This window comes from Schistocerca piceifrons, chromosome 2 (genome assembly GCF_021461385.2).
Source record: "Schistocerca piceifrons isolate TAMUIC-IGC-003096 chromosome 2, iqSchPice1.1, whole genome shotgun sequence".
Taxonomy (NCBI): domain Eukaryota; kingdom Metazoa; phylum Arthropoda; class Insecta; order Orthoptera; family Acrididae; genus Schistocerca; species Schistocerca piceifrons.
Window position 1 is genome coordinate 213,284,006 of NC_060139.1, and position 15,526 is coordinate 213,299,531.

The 15,526-nt window shown below is 42.3% G+C and overlaps 1 protein-coding gene across 4 annotated transcripts in view; it reads left to right on the top strand.

Annotated features, from left to right (window-relative positions):
* LOC124777952 (nuclear distribution protein nudE-like 1-A) overlaps positions 1 to 15,526 on the top strand; it is a 173,101-nt gene that overhangs the window by 33,996 nt on the left and 123,579 nt on the right. For all 4 annotated transcript variants that reach the window (XR_007015811.1, XM_047253512.1, XM_047253510.1 and 1 more), the window contains exon 3: positions 1,932 to 2,106. Coding sequence is in view for 3 of the 4 variants with exons in the window: in XM_047253512.1 (XP_047109468.1) it covers positions 1,932 to 2,106 (175 nt within the window). In the remaining variant the exon portion in view is untranslated. The remainder of the gene's footprint in view (positions 1 to 1,931; positions 2,107 to 15,526) is intronic.

Consider the following 15,526-nt stretch of genomic DNA (forward strand, 5'->3'; position numbering starts at 1 on the left):
AGGATGACTTTTGAGGATTAATGCATTTAAACATCTTCGTCCTCAAATCTCAGTGATCCACGTCAATGTACTCGACAACTGGCAAAGGTGATGCACTGTGGTCATTGCACCGTCATGTGACATTTACATGCTGTGGAGAAAGTTCAAAAAGAGTGTGTGTGTGTGTGTGTGTGTGTGTGTGTGTGTGTGTGTGTGTGTGTGTGTAATACATGCTCTAAGCCATAATCACAAAATTTAGCGGTTGGCAACATGTTCACTTCTGCTTGCTTGTCATCTGTTAGATTTTGAACACCACTGACGATTGCTGTCCCGCATTGTTATTGGGGACAAAAAAATGGAGTCTTTATGTTAACATAAGGGAAAGAGAGGAGTGATTGAGCCCAAACAAATTAGCAATCTCTGTACAAAGATGTGCACATCCACAAAAGATGATGTTATTCATCTGGTGGAACAGCAATGGTATGGCATACTATGAATTGCTTCCCTGAGGTTTACTCATCATTACTGACCTTTGTCAACAACTGAGATGTCTTGCAGACACAATCCAAGAATAAAGTCCAGGAAGTCTGTGTGAAGTGATGCCACTCCGTGATAACATCCGCCCGGATTTTATTAGACTGACAGAAAATGCTATACAGGTAATGGGTTTGGAAATCACATCCACTTTTTTAGCTGATCTTTTGCCCCCAGATTTTTACCTTTTTCACTTTCTGGTGAACAACCTTCAAGGAATTTCCTTTCTGGATGAAAATACACTCCAAATATGGCACAGTGAGTTCTTAGCCTCAAAACGCCTTAATTTATAGTCGCAGAATCAAAAAGTTGCCCCAGCATTGGCAGGCTGTTGTAAACATTGAAGAATTTATTATTGATGACTAAAATCGGTGTTGTGTGTATCTTGTGTTTATTAAACTTACGGAAAAACATTACGAACTTCTGCACCAACCTAATACATCATGTCAGTTTGGTGGCACTGTTTCATTAGACTGTGTTTGTTCCCTCAGAAATTGCAAGCTAAATGCATGCCGTGTGACACTCCACACACTGGCTATCTTACCACATCACTCTGGTGGTCATTTACTGCTGCTTGCTGCCAAGCTGAAATGTAAATCTTATTTCTCTGGTTAGAATCCTTATGAGAAGTACAGTAACTGTACTATGTTGACTTTGTATTGCCCATTTGTGGTGCATATCTCTGAAAGCAGAGTCAATGAATACTACATCATATAGAACTCGATTTGTGATGGCATAACCCTCCAACAGTCTTCCCTAGGTTGCTTATTGGTAAAGAAATGTAGACACATCAACCATGCATTGTAGATTTGCATTAACTTGAAATAATCAGTGCAGTGACAAATAAATAAAAATTATATCAATTTGTATTTCTCATTGCTTTTTGTGAGTGCAGTGTGCAGGTGCAAACTCTGTTGCTTCGATGGCTCCACGATGATGGCATGGTGGTGGTGGTTAGTGTTTAACGTCCCGTCGACAACGAGGTCATTAGAGACGGAGCGCAAGCTCGGGTTAGGGAAGGATTGGGAAGGAAATCGGCCGTGCCCTTTCAAAGGAACCATCCCGGTATTTGCCTGAAACGATTTAGGGAAATCACGGAAAACCTAAATCAGGATGGCCGGAGACGGGATTTAACCGTCGTCCTCCCGAATGCGAGTCCAGTGTGCTAACCACTGCGCCACCTCGCTCGGTGATGATGGCATGAATTCCTATCATTGAAAGTTGGTGGAACATTCAGGCACATGGTGTAATGCCATGCGTTTCATTGTAACACAGGATAGTGTTGAATCAAAATCATATTGGATTGGTCTTTTCCACTTTTAGCTTATTTTGAAGTATTGAATATATAAAACTTTGTAAATGCACTTTGCCACTGTTGGATATTGTAAATAATTGATTGTTTTTACTGTTTTTAAAAGGTTGGAAGAGTCAAGGCAAGATGTTCAGAGAGTAGAGCACGATTTTGAAGATTTCCAAGAAAACTCACGCCAATTGGAGAAGGAACTGGAGACTGCACTTGACCAGTCGGAGAAAACAAACAGGGAACGAGAAGCACTTTGTAATAGATGGCAAATAGAAAATGAAAGGCTACGTGTAAGTTTTTGGAAATAAGTTGCTAGAGACTAGAGATTTGTTTGAAACTAAACTTACAACTGTTACAAAATTTATGCCGTTGGATACAATTCTGTGAACTGTGTTGGCCCACAGGTATAAAATGTTACTATGAAGTTGGGTACTGATACGACAGTGAGCTTTAATTTCCAAGCTTCAAATGGCATTGTCTGTTTAAAGAGGACAACTGAATAAAACTTGTAGAAACTTGGCAGAAGTTGCAAGGAAAGGACACCTCATGTGGAAATTACTTTGTGACTTTTTATTTATAGGGTGTATCAGGAACACTCTAAATAAACTTTGGGTGTGGGTTCCTCTGACCAAAAGAAGGAAAAAACTACATAAACAGATTTGGCTAAAAATCCTTCATTGTTGTATTTTTAAAGAAAGACCATTTTACAAAGTTCGCAAGTCACAAACTGATGTTCAATATGCCTTCCACTTACTTTCATACGTGCATGCATATGTGTATCAGGTCACAGACTGTTGCACTCTTTCAAACAAAACCAGATGGTATCGCAAGAGAGGTGGAGAAAAGGGGGGGGGGGGGAGTGTTGTGTGGTCCAAACAACTGATCCTCCTGTTCCTATTTCCAATGTATCCATCATGGTAGATAACATCCAATGTGCCTGCAGTGGGATGCAGATGTGCTGGATTCCCATGATTCATAACTCATACGCTACCTCTTTTAGCAGAGGCACATTCTATTGCAAGCATTGGAGTGTTTTCAAATTATTCTGTGTAAACCAGACTCCGGGCAACACCTAAAGTTCCAACCCACACAGCAACCCACAACATCTGAAACTGCTGGTGTGTGGCCTCAATTGTACCATGAGCATTTTTGTTTTTCCATACATTTTGGTGGTGAAAATTTGTTCTTCCGTCACTTCTAAATGTCGTCTCATCTACAAACAAGATTGGAGTACAGATAATGAATTCTCAGTTGTTCAACAATTTATCAGCAAAGGTCAGCCATAGGCCATGTAATATCATATTAAAGAGCCTACAGACTTTGAAGACTTTATATATAAACTACATATGAAGTACCTTCCGTGCTGTACTGGAAAATTTAGCACATGCTATGCCGATGCTTTGAATACTGTTGGTTGTTCTTAGGCAGCCTGTAGAACATGTGCTTCCTAGTCCAGCAAATCTTGGTTTACCTCAGTCCTTTGTTTGTTTTGCTATAGTCTCTGTCTTTATAATGTTGCCATAAACAGTAGCAAAGGTTGGATGATTCCGTTCGTTTTGTATATCTGTATGCGTTGAAACAGTCTACAGTCTTATATTGTTTGCTATTTGTGTCGCAGCACATAAAAATCATACCTACCTACTTGCTAAATGAACGTATATGTGCTGTTGCAGTTAAATGGATCAGTTAGCAGGCATCTCACTGCTGCTACATGTGTGAAAATATTAAAGACATTCTTACACACCTAGTATGCTAAATAGAATTATTTGTTTCATACTGGAAACAGCTTTCAGCTATTAGTTATTTCTTAAATACACCCAAAATGCATATAAATATGAAATTTAGTTGTGACTTTTTGCATTTCATGACAAGTGTTCCAATCTGAAAGATACTGCCATCTCGACCAGTTTCAGTTTTGAGGAAATTTATAGAGAATGTACCTAAGAGACATGCATAAGATTACACCAAGTGTTTGCTTCCTCTGTAACTTGTAACTAATAGAGCTGTTTTTGTATGGTCATCTTTCTGTGCAGCTGAAAATGGGCAAAAACTCTTCCAGTTTGGCAGGCCATTATTCTTAAACTAATAGAGGTGGGATCCTGCAACTCGTCACATTAACAGAACGTGGAACTAACACACATGAAGATCAGAAGGTGGTGTTCATGGCACAGTCTCTCTTCAAACATACTGAAATTTTTTTTTCATGATAAATCTCCATATTTAATGAGGCTTAGATAATGAGTCAGAAAAGACAATGCATCATTTGAAACTCAGCTGACCTGAATTGTTGTTTCAACAGTTGACAAATAATGATAATTTTCTTTAGTTCCTGCTAGACTATGCCCATTTTTAAACTTCTCTTCTTGTGACACTTTATTTTGTTTGATTTATTTATTGCTGATGAAAGCAAGTTAAATGTCATTTTTGCCAATTGATGAAGCAACAACTCAGGTCAGTAGTATCAAATGGCGCATCATCTTTTCTGACCAAAATTAGCGATAGTAGTGAAGGACATACATCGACATCACAACTTCCAGCCAGAACAACTTGCTGCGTGCTTTTTTATGAAAAAGAGTGGTGGATTGGAAATATCTGCATACCTTCCACTGAACAGAAGGCTGCCTTTCTAAGTGCTTTGCACTCATATGACAGAGCACATATATTTTATAGGTCATCAAGAAATGAGTGCTGCATTCTGGAATAGCACATTATTGCACATTACAGCATCATCAGTGACAAGTTGGGCCGGCAGTATAGTTTTCTTCATGATATTTAACAGCAGATTAATGAAACTAAAAACTAAAAAGTCAGGAAGCTTGAAGTAAACGTAAGGACCGTAAAAGAGATCTCTTCTAGCTTTGGCCTCTGAAACTTAAATAAATGTATCATTACATTTGAGATCTGTTTAAAGAAACCCTTATCAGTAGTGAGAGAGAGAACCACACTTGGCTGCTGTTGCACACCTATCGGGTGTGGCCCCTATGGCAATGGGGATGCTGGTTTTCTCACTTTAAAAGAAACCCACCATAGCAACACATTTATGCAATTTTTCATCAGTACGCTAGTGTTTGATAGGAACCATGAACTATGCAAATACAAAGTATTGTATACTTTACCCCCCCCCCCCCCCCCCCCCGAATTAAACTAGCATATCAGTAGCATTTCACAGTAAAAAATGATATACTCAGAATTGTCTGTACCATGAACCCTTTCCAAATTATGCTAAACAGACTGTTATGAACTTCACAAAAATTTAAACAATGTGACAATGGTGTGAAGCTTGAAGGCAGTGTATACGATTTGCGGTGCAGATGTTATGCAACAGTTTTACTACCATGGCCTCTAGTACCTTGGTAATGCCTTGCCTTGGTAATTCACAATTAAATATTAAAGATTTATAACCAGTTTGATTCTGTAGTTATTGTAGGGACGGGGGGGGGGACACAAACAGAGAAGAGTCGTGGCAAAAAGAATCCCTTTTTTACGTTCTTTGACCTCTGCCTCGATCTCACTTCCAAGCCATGAGGACTTAAGATATTACCTTCCTCAGAGAACACTAAACAATTTTAGAACAAATAAAAGATGCCAAATTTAATTTGAGTACCAGAGGAATATGGGTGCGCCTTCAGCGGGCCTCCACCTCTTTTTTTTGTCTAATATGCTTACTTTGAAAAACCAAATGTAGTTTTTTAAGTGGATTAGAATGTTGTCTATTTAATGAGAATGGTTTAAAAGAGTTTGCAGAAGCCCTTTTTTTTTTTTTTGTAAAAGTGGACTAAAGATACCAATTTTGGTGTTTTTACATACATTATCAACTTTGTCCCAAATTTATAAATTATTGGGAAGCACTAGGAAATTAAAATTTATCTTCTAAGACCCTTCTATTGGTAAGTTATTACTTGCAAAGTTTCAGGCTTATTCCACAATTACCACCAGAAATATGAGAAAGTAAACTTCACATTTTTTCAAGCACTTTTTTTTTCCTGTCGATTTTGCTTCAAATTATCCATATGAAAATTATTAAAGAAATATTTTCTATTATTATTTTGCTTATGAGAGTGCAAGAAGTTGTGCAAGATGGCCAAGTTTAGTTTCTTTCAAAAATATGTTGCTGAGAACTCAGATGCGCACTGTTGGTAACTGCACTGCGGGGGGGGGGTGGGGGGGGGGGGGGGTCAAACAAATGACTATATCTCTGCAGTACTGAATTGGTGGTCATGAAACTTTACCGGTGTTTCTTGGGAACATGTGCAAATGTTCATACAAAATTTTATCAAAATGCTCTATGTTCGTGTAGGAACCTCTAGACTGCTCGGCATGGAGTGACCCAGGATGTAATTGATCTTCTTTCACCTGAATATCACTAATCCACTAATCATTGTGAGAAGTTTCAATTTACTATAGTTTAGAGCAGTAATCTGTGTAGAAATCCTTAAGTCATTGGTTACTATAATTCAGTATAACAAAGAATATATTGGGGCAACAATTCTTCTAATGCATTTTGAAAGGAAAAGGGGAACAGAAATTTCATTGGCCACCAAATAATAAACTGCATTTAAATGTATTGATAAAACAAAAAAATTTTTGCATCTTTACTCAAATGATACCAAAATCAAAATAAATGTTTCTGATAAATTTTCAGAGGTGTCAGAGACTGTAAAATGTGTTGTGTCAAGTTTAAGAGAGGTGATGTTAAAAATAGGCAATATTTGCCATATTTGATATTTTTGGTAAGTTGTTGTTGTTGTTGTTGTGGTCTTCAGTCCTGAGACTGGTTTGATGCAGCTCTCCATGCTACTCTATCCTGTGCAAGCTTCTTCATCTCCCAGTACCTACTGCAACCTACATCCTTCTGAATCTGCTTAGTGTATTCATCTCTTGGTCTCCCCCTATGATTTTTACCCTCCACGCTGCATTCCAATACTAAATTGGTGATCCCTTGATGCCTCAGAACATGTCCTACCAACCGATCCGTTCTTCTGGTCAAGTTGTGCCACAAACTTCTCTTCTCCCCAATCCTATTCAATACTTCCTCATTAGTTATGTGATCTACCCATCTAATCTTCAGCATTCTTCTGTAGCACCACATTTCAAAAGCTTCTATTCTCTTCTTGTCCAAACTATTTACCATCCATGTTTCACTTCCATACATGGCAACACTCCATACAAATACTTTCAGAAATAACTTCCTGACACTTAAATCTATACTCGATGTTAACAAATTTCTCTTCTTCAGAAACGCTTTCCTTGCCATTGCCAGTCTACATTTTATATCCTCTCTACTTCGTCCATCATCAGTTATTTTGCTCCCCAAATAGCAAAACTCCTTTACTACTTTAAGTGTCTCATTTCCTAATCTAATACCCTCAGCATCACCCGACTTAACTCGACTACATTCCATTATCCTCGTTTTGCTTTTGTTGATGTTCATCTTATATCCTCCCTTCAAGACACGATCCATTCCGTTCAACTGCTTTTCCAAGTCCTTTGCTGTCTCTGCCAGAATTACAATGTCATCGGCGAACCTCAAAATTTTTATTTCTTCTCCATGGATTTTAATACCTACTCCAAATTTTTCTTTTGTTTCCTTTACTGCTTGCTCAATATAGACATTGAATAACATCGGGGAGAGGCTACAACCCTGTCTTACTCCCTTCCCAACCACTGCTTCCCTTTCATGTCCCTCAACTCTTATAACTGCCATCTGGTTTCTGTATAAGTTGTAAATAGCCTTTCGCTCCCTGTATTTTACCCCTGCCACCTTTAGAATTTGAAAGAGAGTATTCCAGTCGACATTGTCAAAAGATTTGGTAAGTTTAGAGGCTGATAACTTCGTGAATATATTTATAAGGAAGCTCATAATTCACTAATTTTCAGCAGGAAGACTGACAGTCCACTAAAGACTTATTGTTGGTCACTAGCTGTTGCTTGTTAAAGTGTGGAGAAAATTGTTCAAAAGGTTAAAGTGCCTTGAGCATTGAATTCTGATCTTCATTTATGTTATTACTATATTTCCCCATCCCTGTGATATGACCCCAAAAACATATGTTATTCATATTAGGTGCATTGTGTTGCCACATACTGCCAGGTACTCCATATCAATGACCTCAGTAATAATTAGACATCGTGAGAGAGCAGAATGGGGCACTCCACAAAACTCACGGACTTCGAACATGGTCAGGTGATTGGGTGTCACTTGTGTGATACGTCTGTATGCGAGATTTCCACTCCTAAGCATCCCTAGGTCCAATGTGATAGTGAAGTGAAAACATGAAGGGACACATACAACACAATAAGTGTGCAGGTCGACATCGTCTGTTGACCGCTGGCCGTTTAAGAGGGTCGTAATGTGTAATAGGCAGACATCTATCCAGACCATCACACAGGAATTCCAAACTGAATCAGGATCCACTGGAAGTACTGTGACAGTTGGGTGGGGGGTGAGAAAACTTGGATTTCATGGTCGAGCTGCTGCTCGTAAGCCACACATCACTCCGGTAAATGCCAAACGACGCCTCACTTGGTGTAAGGAGTGTAAAAATTGGATGATTGAATAGTGGAAAAACGTTACGTGGAGTGACTAATCACGGTACACAATGTGGCAATTCTGTGGCCGGGTGTGGGTACAGCAAATGCCTGGTTAACGTCATCTGCCATTGTGTGTAGTGCCAACAGTAAAATTCGGAGGGGGTGGTGTTATGGTGTGGTTATGTTTTTCATGGAGGGGGCTTGCATCACTTGTTTTTTTCCATAGCACTATCACAGCGCTGCCTACATTGATGTTTGAAGAAGCTTCTTCCTTCCCACTGTCAAAGAGCAATTCGGGGGTGGCGATTGCCTCTTTCAACACAGTCGAGCACATGTTCATGATGCATGGTCTGTGGAGGAATGGTTGTACGGCAATAACATCCCTGTAATGGATTGGCCCGCAGAGTCCTGACCTGAATCGTACAGAACACCTTTGGGATGTTTTGGTTTTGGAACACCGACTTCGCGCCAGGCCTCACCGATCGACATCGATGCCCCTCCTCAGTACAGCAATCCGTGAAGAATGGGCTGCCATTCCCCCAAGAAACCTTCCAGTACCTGACAGAATGTATGGCTGTGAGAGTGGAAGCTGTCTCAAGGCTAAGGGTGGGCCAACACCATATTGAGTTCCAGCATTACCGATGGAGGGCGCCACGAACTTGGAAGTCATTTTCAGCCAGGTGTCTGGATACTTTTGATCATATAGTGTAACATCTGTTCACTAGAACTACTGAACCACACCATCTACAAGGGCTTTGATTGTGTTTCACTCATTGCATAAAATGTTTCCATATCTGCATTTTCCTGCCTGCTCAACATATGAAGTATCCTTGTTAACATCCACCTTTATATTTGTAGTCCACAGATCACTGTGAAGTGTGTGCCAGAGTGTACTTCCCACTGTACCAGTTATTGGGGCTTTTTTCCATCCCATCCCATTTCCATATGGAGTACAGATAGAATGCTTCCTTAAATGCCTCTTCGGTGGCTGTAATTAGTATAATTTTGCCTTCGCAATCTCTATGGGAACTATACGTGGGGGGAGGCTGGGTTGTATGGTCCTAGTTCCATCACTTAAAGTTGGTTCTAGAAATTTTCTAAGTAGACTTTCATGAGGTGTCCTAAAGAACAGACACCACACATTCATATAATTGATTCGCCTTAATGGGCAACAAATCTGCCTTCTTCATTGCGGATACACAATTATCTCTGACCTCCTGCAGGAATCTCACTGTAGCGAGCGTGGAGGACTGGACAGGGAGATGCAGGTAATTGGTGCTAGCTGGAGTGTGGGTCAGCCAAGAGGCGTGCCGAGACAGTCGGCGTAGTTGTGATAAACTCTGTGTCCAGGTGGCGCAGTGGTTAATTCAACTGCCTATTAAGCAGGAGATCAAAGGTTTGAATCTCGGTCCAGCCCACATATTCAATCAGTGTCCCTGATTCTGTGTAAAATTCTGGTGCAGCTGACATCAGTAGTCCCTGCCCCCCCCCCCCCCCCCCTCCACCTTCAATTTAGATATTTCAGGAGATAGTTTGCATCTGTCTTAAAATGTCTCAGGTCAGTTCTTTCAGTATCTTTGTGACACTTTCCTATGGGTCAAACAAACCTTTGACCATTTGTGCTGCTCTTATCTGTAAGTATTCAATATCTCCTATTTGTTCTGTTTGGTACAGGCTTGGTTGCACAAGTATCTTGTATGCAAACTCCTTTGTAGACTGATTGCATTTCCCTAGTATTCTGCCAATGAGCCAGAGTCAGTCACCTGCTTTACCTATGATTGGTTCTATGTAGTCATTCCATTTCACATCCTTACAAATTGTTATACCCAGTTTTTGGGGTGAGCTGACCAATTCTAATTGTGAATTATTGATATTGTAATTGTACAATACTAAATTTTTCACTTTGTAAAAAGCAAAATTTTACATTTCAGAACATTTAAAGCAACTTGCCAATCTCTCCACCACTTTTAACTTTAAAGTTCTGACTGAATATTTGTGCAGTTTTTATTTTTCATTACACATAACTACATCAGCTACAAAAAATTTGAACTATGAGAAGGAAAGTTGCTACTCACCATATAGCAGAGATGCTAAGTTGCAGATAGGCACCGGCCGGAGTGGCCGAGTGGTTCTAGGCGCTACAGTCTGGAACCGCGCGACCGCTACGGTCGCAGGTTCGAATCCTGCCTCGGGCATGGATGTGTGTGACATCCTTAGGCTAGTTAGGTTTAAGTAGTTCTAAGTTCTAGGGGACTGATGACCTCAGAAGTTAAGTCCCATAGTGCTCAGACCCATTTGCAGATAGGCACAACAAAGAGATTTTCACACTTAAAGCTTTCGGCCAATGGCCTTTGTCAACAGTACACACACACACACACACACACACACACACACACACACACACCCTATTCCATGCTGGATTTTCCATTGTTTGAAAAATTTGAATGAGATTCGTACCCCATGTGATTATTCTTTCGATAATATGTGTTTGTGTGGTACCAAGCGAAATGCCTTTTGGAAGTCAAGAAACACTGTACTCATCAGACTTATTTGAACTGGGGCTTTCAGTATGTAATAAATAAAAGCAAATATTTTTTCATATGATTGATGTTTTCAGAATCTGTGCTTGTTAGCATAGAGGTCATTCTGTCAGAGATACCTCATTACATTTTAGCTCAAAATCTGTTCTAAGATTCTACAATGAATGGATGTGAAGGATATTGGATGGTAGTTTAGTGGACCACTTCTGCTGCCCTTCTTGTAGGTGGGTGTGACCTGTGCTTCCTTCGTGCCTCTGGACACAATATTTATATAACGGGGTTTTTGCTGTGTTATGGTTAAAAGAGAGGTTACCTCAGCTGCATATTGGGTATAGAATCTGACAGGGATTTCATCAAGAGTTGGAGATTTGAAAATATTGTAACATGTATTAATGACAACCTGTGTACTGGAAGTAGGACACATGTTATACCCTATCGTAACCACAAAGACTTGGTCATAAGTAGATTTTAAATATCAATTGCATGCTATGTTTTGCAGGTAAACAATGATTTTAATATAGCAGAGAATTTATTTTACATGTAGATTGGGTTCTATGTTTTGAGATAAACATTGATTTTGATATAGAGGTACATACTAAGTGAACTTACGTTTCTGCTGTTATATACACAGATGTTATGTTGTAGATATCGATGTGTGTGCAATTGTTTGTTTGTCCTCTGTATCAGATGCCACTGACAGTGGGCTTTATGCTCGAAAATACAAGTCTTGCAATTAATTTGTACATGCAGCTCATCGTATAGCAAGATGTCATTGAACAGACCAGAGCTTTGTTCAATTTTAATGATTTTAGCTGATTCTCAATGCCGCTGACGCTATTAAGAGGGGGCACTTCATTAGAAATACACAATTTATTTCCCAGGCCTTTGATATTTTTACTGTATGTTGAAACATTTTTGACACAGTGTCATTTTTTCACATAATCTCCATCCCTTTCAACTGCCTTATGCCAGTGTGGAACTAAGGCCTGTGTACCTGCATGGTAGAAGTCAGAACCAGCATGTTTAGCCATGGTGTAGCAGCCTTCACAAGGTAATCATCATTTTCAGTAACCCCCCCCCGGGGGGGGGGGGGGGGGGGGGGGGCTCGCCTCTCTTTGGCGGCTTTGTGTGCTTGGCTACCAGGGGCCCCCAGCCTTTGCAGTGCAGCATCTTTTCCCTTCTGTGCTGCATGTCTGTCCTCTTACTATTCAGTTTCCCCTCCCGTCGGGAACATATCTGGGATGTTTTCGGGAATCTGTTCCATATTTTCAGTAGGTGATATAATAAGAACAGTCCCACTGCTGTTTTTCATTCCTTTTTTCTTTCTTCGTCCACCTTCTCCTATCCTTCCTCCAATTCGACATCTGAGGTTCCTCTTTTTCGTCTTCCTCTCGGTGCACTCCTGAAGACTGGCCCATGCGTCTGATGCATTACAGGTGACTGAGTGACACATAATTCCCAGCCCTGGGTCGACATGTGAGATTTGTATGCACCCCCCTGGTAGAGGCCAGGCCCAGGGAGGGGTGATTGCCTGGGCCGCTACCTTCCCAAATTGCCGATTGGTACCTCTGTCAGGTGTTCGGGAGTTGTGACCTAAGGTGTAAACAATCACCTAAGGCGGGTGCGCACCCACTCTGAGGGCCCCTCCCCCCAGTTGGAAGGAGCATGCCATAATAGATGCTGACAGTTATTGGTGATTTTCTTATGGTGAGTCAATCATCTCCTTCGCAGTCAACATCTACCAAATGTAAATGGAATGACGCTATTGATTAAAAGGCGCTCCCAGCTGTACCATGGTTCCTTGTGGTTTCACATACTGAAGACAGTCAGCCCTTTGCAACAGTAAATGTGTTTCTTATTTGAGAAGTTATTGATGCAATTGCCGGACCTGTGAAATCCTGCTCTACTGTATGCAATGGCACTTTGCTTTTGAAGACTACTTCTGATTCTCAAGCACAACTACTACTTGCCACTTCGTTCCTCCATGGCTAACCTGTTCGTGTCGAGGTCTGTAGAACACTGAATTATTCCCGTGGTGTTCGATGGTCTGGCCAAGACACAAATCCTAACGTACCTCTCTGATCAGGGTGCCATTGCAGCCCATCAAAAAGGTAGATGCATCCTTAGTGCCCACACGCACTCTCTCTCTCACTTTTGACAGAGTGGTGCTTCTGTCCAAGATCAAAGCAGGTTATGACGTTATCATCGTCCGACCATATTTTCCAAACCCAGTGTGCTGCTACCAGTGTCATTGTTTCAACCATACTTGAATGTCCTGTTGACACCTGGCCAAATGAGTAACCTGTGGCAGGGATGCTCATGAGGGCAATTGTCCACCTCTTTCTCCCTGTTGTAACCCTACGGGTTCGGGGGTAAGAATAGGCATGCGGTATTCCTGCCTGTTGTAAGAGGCGACTAAAAGGAGTCCACATGTTTTGGCCTTTATGCGATGGTCCCCTCTCGGGTTTGACCTCCATAGTTCAAAATATTCCCAAGAGTGAGCCAGTTGGGCAAGGGTGCTTTACTTGGTGCATCATGTCCATCGTGCATTGAGATCTTTAGCCCCCTTTCTCGTATTCACATTGCAGTCCCGCCTGTTCTCCATCTCTTGGGCAAGGATAAGCCATGCACTATGCACTGTCACTTTCTGTGCCGGGGCAACGACCATGGACTTCTTTGTGCCTGATAACCGGCACAGTAGCCAGTCCATTGTGGTGGGGCTGCCATGTACCCTGTTGGTTGTAGCACCCTGACAGCACAGGGATCGCTCTGCTGATGCCTGCGCTGTTAACTCCCCATGTATGCCAAGCAGTAGATGCCTATCTCCCTGGGGCATCGGGACTCCCAGCAATGGCCATCGTATTAGGTGGCCCTTGCTGCGGCTGGGTGGCGCCCGTGGGGAGGGCCCTGGTCGGAGTGGGTGGCATCAGGGCAGATGACAAGCAATGAAGCTTGGTACATCATCTCTTGCTGGTAGCCAGCCACCAGCAGTCTTAAGCATTTGAGGGCTCAATTTAATGCAAACACGTATGACCCCAAATCATTCCCCTCCTTGGCCACACCATGGGACGAACAAAAGGCTAAGGTTGGCAGTGAAGCTTATTCGCCCCGGTATCTAGTCTGTATGAGAGCTGACGGGGAGTCTTTCACAACGATGAAGCCTCAGTTCTTTGTGTAGCATTTAGAGGACAAGTTTGGGGAGGTGGAGGGCTTGTCCATATTGCGCTCTGGGCCAGTCTTAATAAAAACAGTATCCTCTGCCCAGTCAAGGGTATTACTTGCCTGTGACAAGTTGGGTGATGTTTCTCTTACGATCACACCCCCTAAGAGTTTAAATATGAGCCAGGGTATTATATTCTACAGGGATCTTCTTTTGCAGTCTGATGACGAGCTGCGTGCCACTTTGGAGCAGCGAGGCGTTTATTTCGTCTGGCACATTCATCGAGGTCCGAGAAATAATCAGGTTGCCACTGATGCCTTCATCTTGGCCCTTGAGGGTGATACATTGCCTGAGAAGGTCAAGGTGATGGTCTACCTCTGTGACGTCAAGTCCTATCTCCCTTCCCCGATGTGGTGCTTTAAGTGCTGGAAGTTTGGCCATATGTCTTCCTGCTGTGCTTCTGGCCCCACATGTCGAGATTGCGGATGCCCATCACATCCCAATACTCCATGTGCCCCACCTCCCACCTGTGTCAACTGCGGAGAACACCTTGCTTGCCAGATTTCAGGATTTTACAGAAAGAGCGGAAAATCATGGAATATAAGACCCTGGACCAACTGACCTACACTGAGGCTAAGTGGAAATTTGAAAGCCTTCATCCTGTTCATATGACCACCTCTTATGCCGCCACTACCGCTGTTCTAGCCCCTTCAGCTCCACCTACAACAGTCCCCTCTCAGAGATGGACGGCTACACCTGCCCCCTTGCTCATGGGGGGCACAACCCTCCCTGTTGCTCCTGCATCACCTACTTTGGGAGCAAACCCCCCAGCCATCGGGGACATCTGCCTGCACTTCTAAGCCGGAGAAGCGTCCAACTTCTTCAGCTCTTCTCAATCGCAAGGGGTCCCTTGGGTCCCTCCCTTCCCAGGTTTCCACCAGTGGTAAAGATGTAAGATGGCACCCGCCAGTGGCTGAAGTGCCAACAAGCAGCTGGTCATAGGGCTTCATGATCCTCCTCCATCCTGGAGACTGAATCAGTGAAGCCCTCCCAGCCTGTGAAACCCAAGGAACTTGAGGTGGCACCCAACCCACCACTCCCAACAGGCTCTGCATCTCAGGATGAGGTGGAGATTCTGGCATCTGCTGAGGACCTAGATCTACTGGACCCTCAGATATAACGGATGTTGATCACACACATCCTCAGTCGGTGGCAGTAGGCGACCCAGTGGCATAATCTGCCTCCTCGGTCCCTTCACACCTTTTTTGGCCGCAGATAATGTCATTCTCCAGTGGAATTACAGTGGTTTTTCCCACCACCTTGCTGAGATCCGACAACTTCTCAGCCTTCACCCTTTCTTCTGCATTGCTCTCCAGGAAACTTGGTTTCGGTGATGTGAACCCCCGCCCTCCATGGTTGTCGGTGTTGTTATAAGATTCGGGCATTTTATGAGAGGGTATCTGGTGGCGTCTGCATCTACGT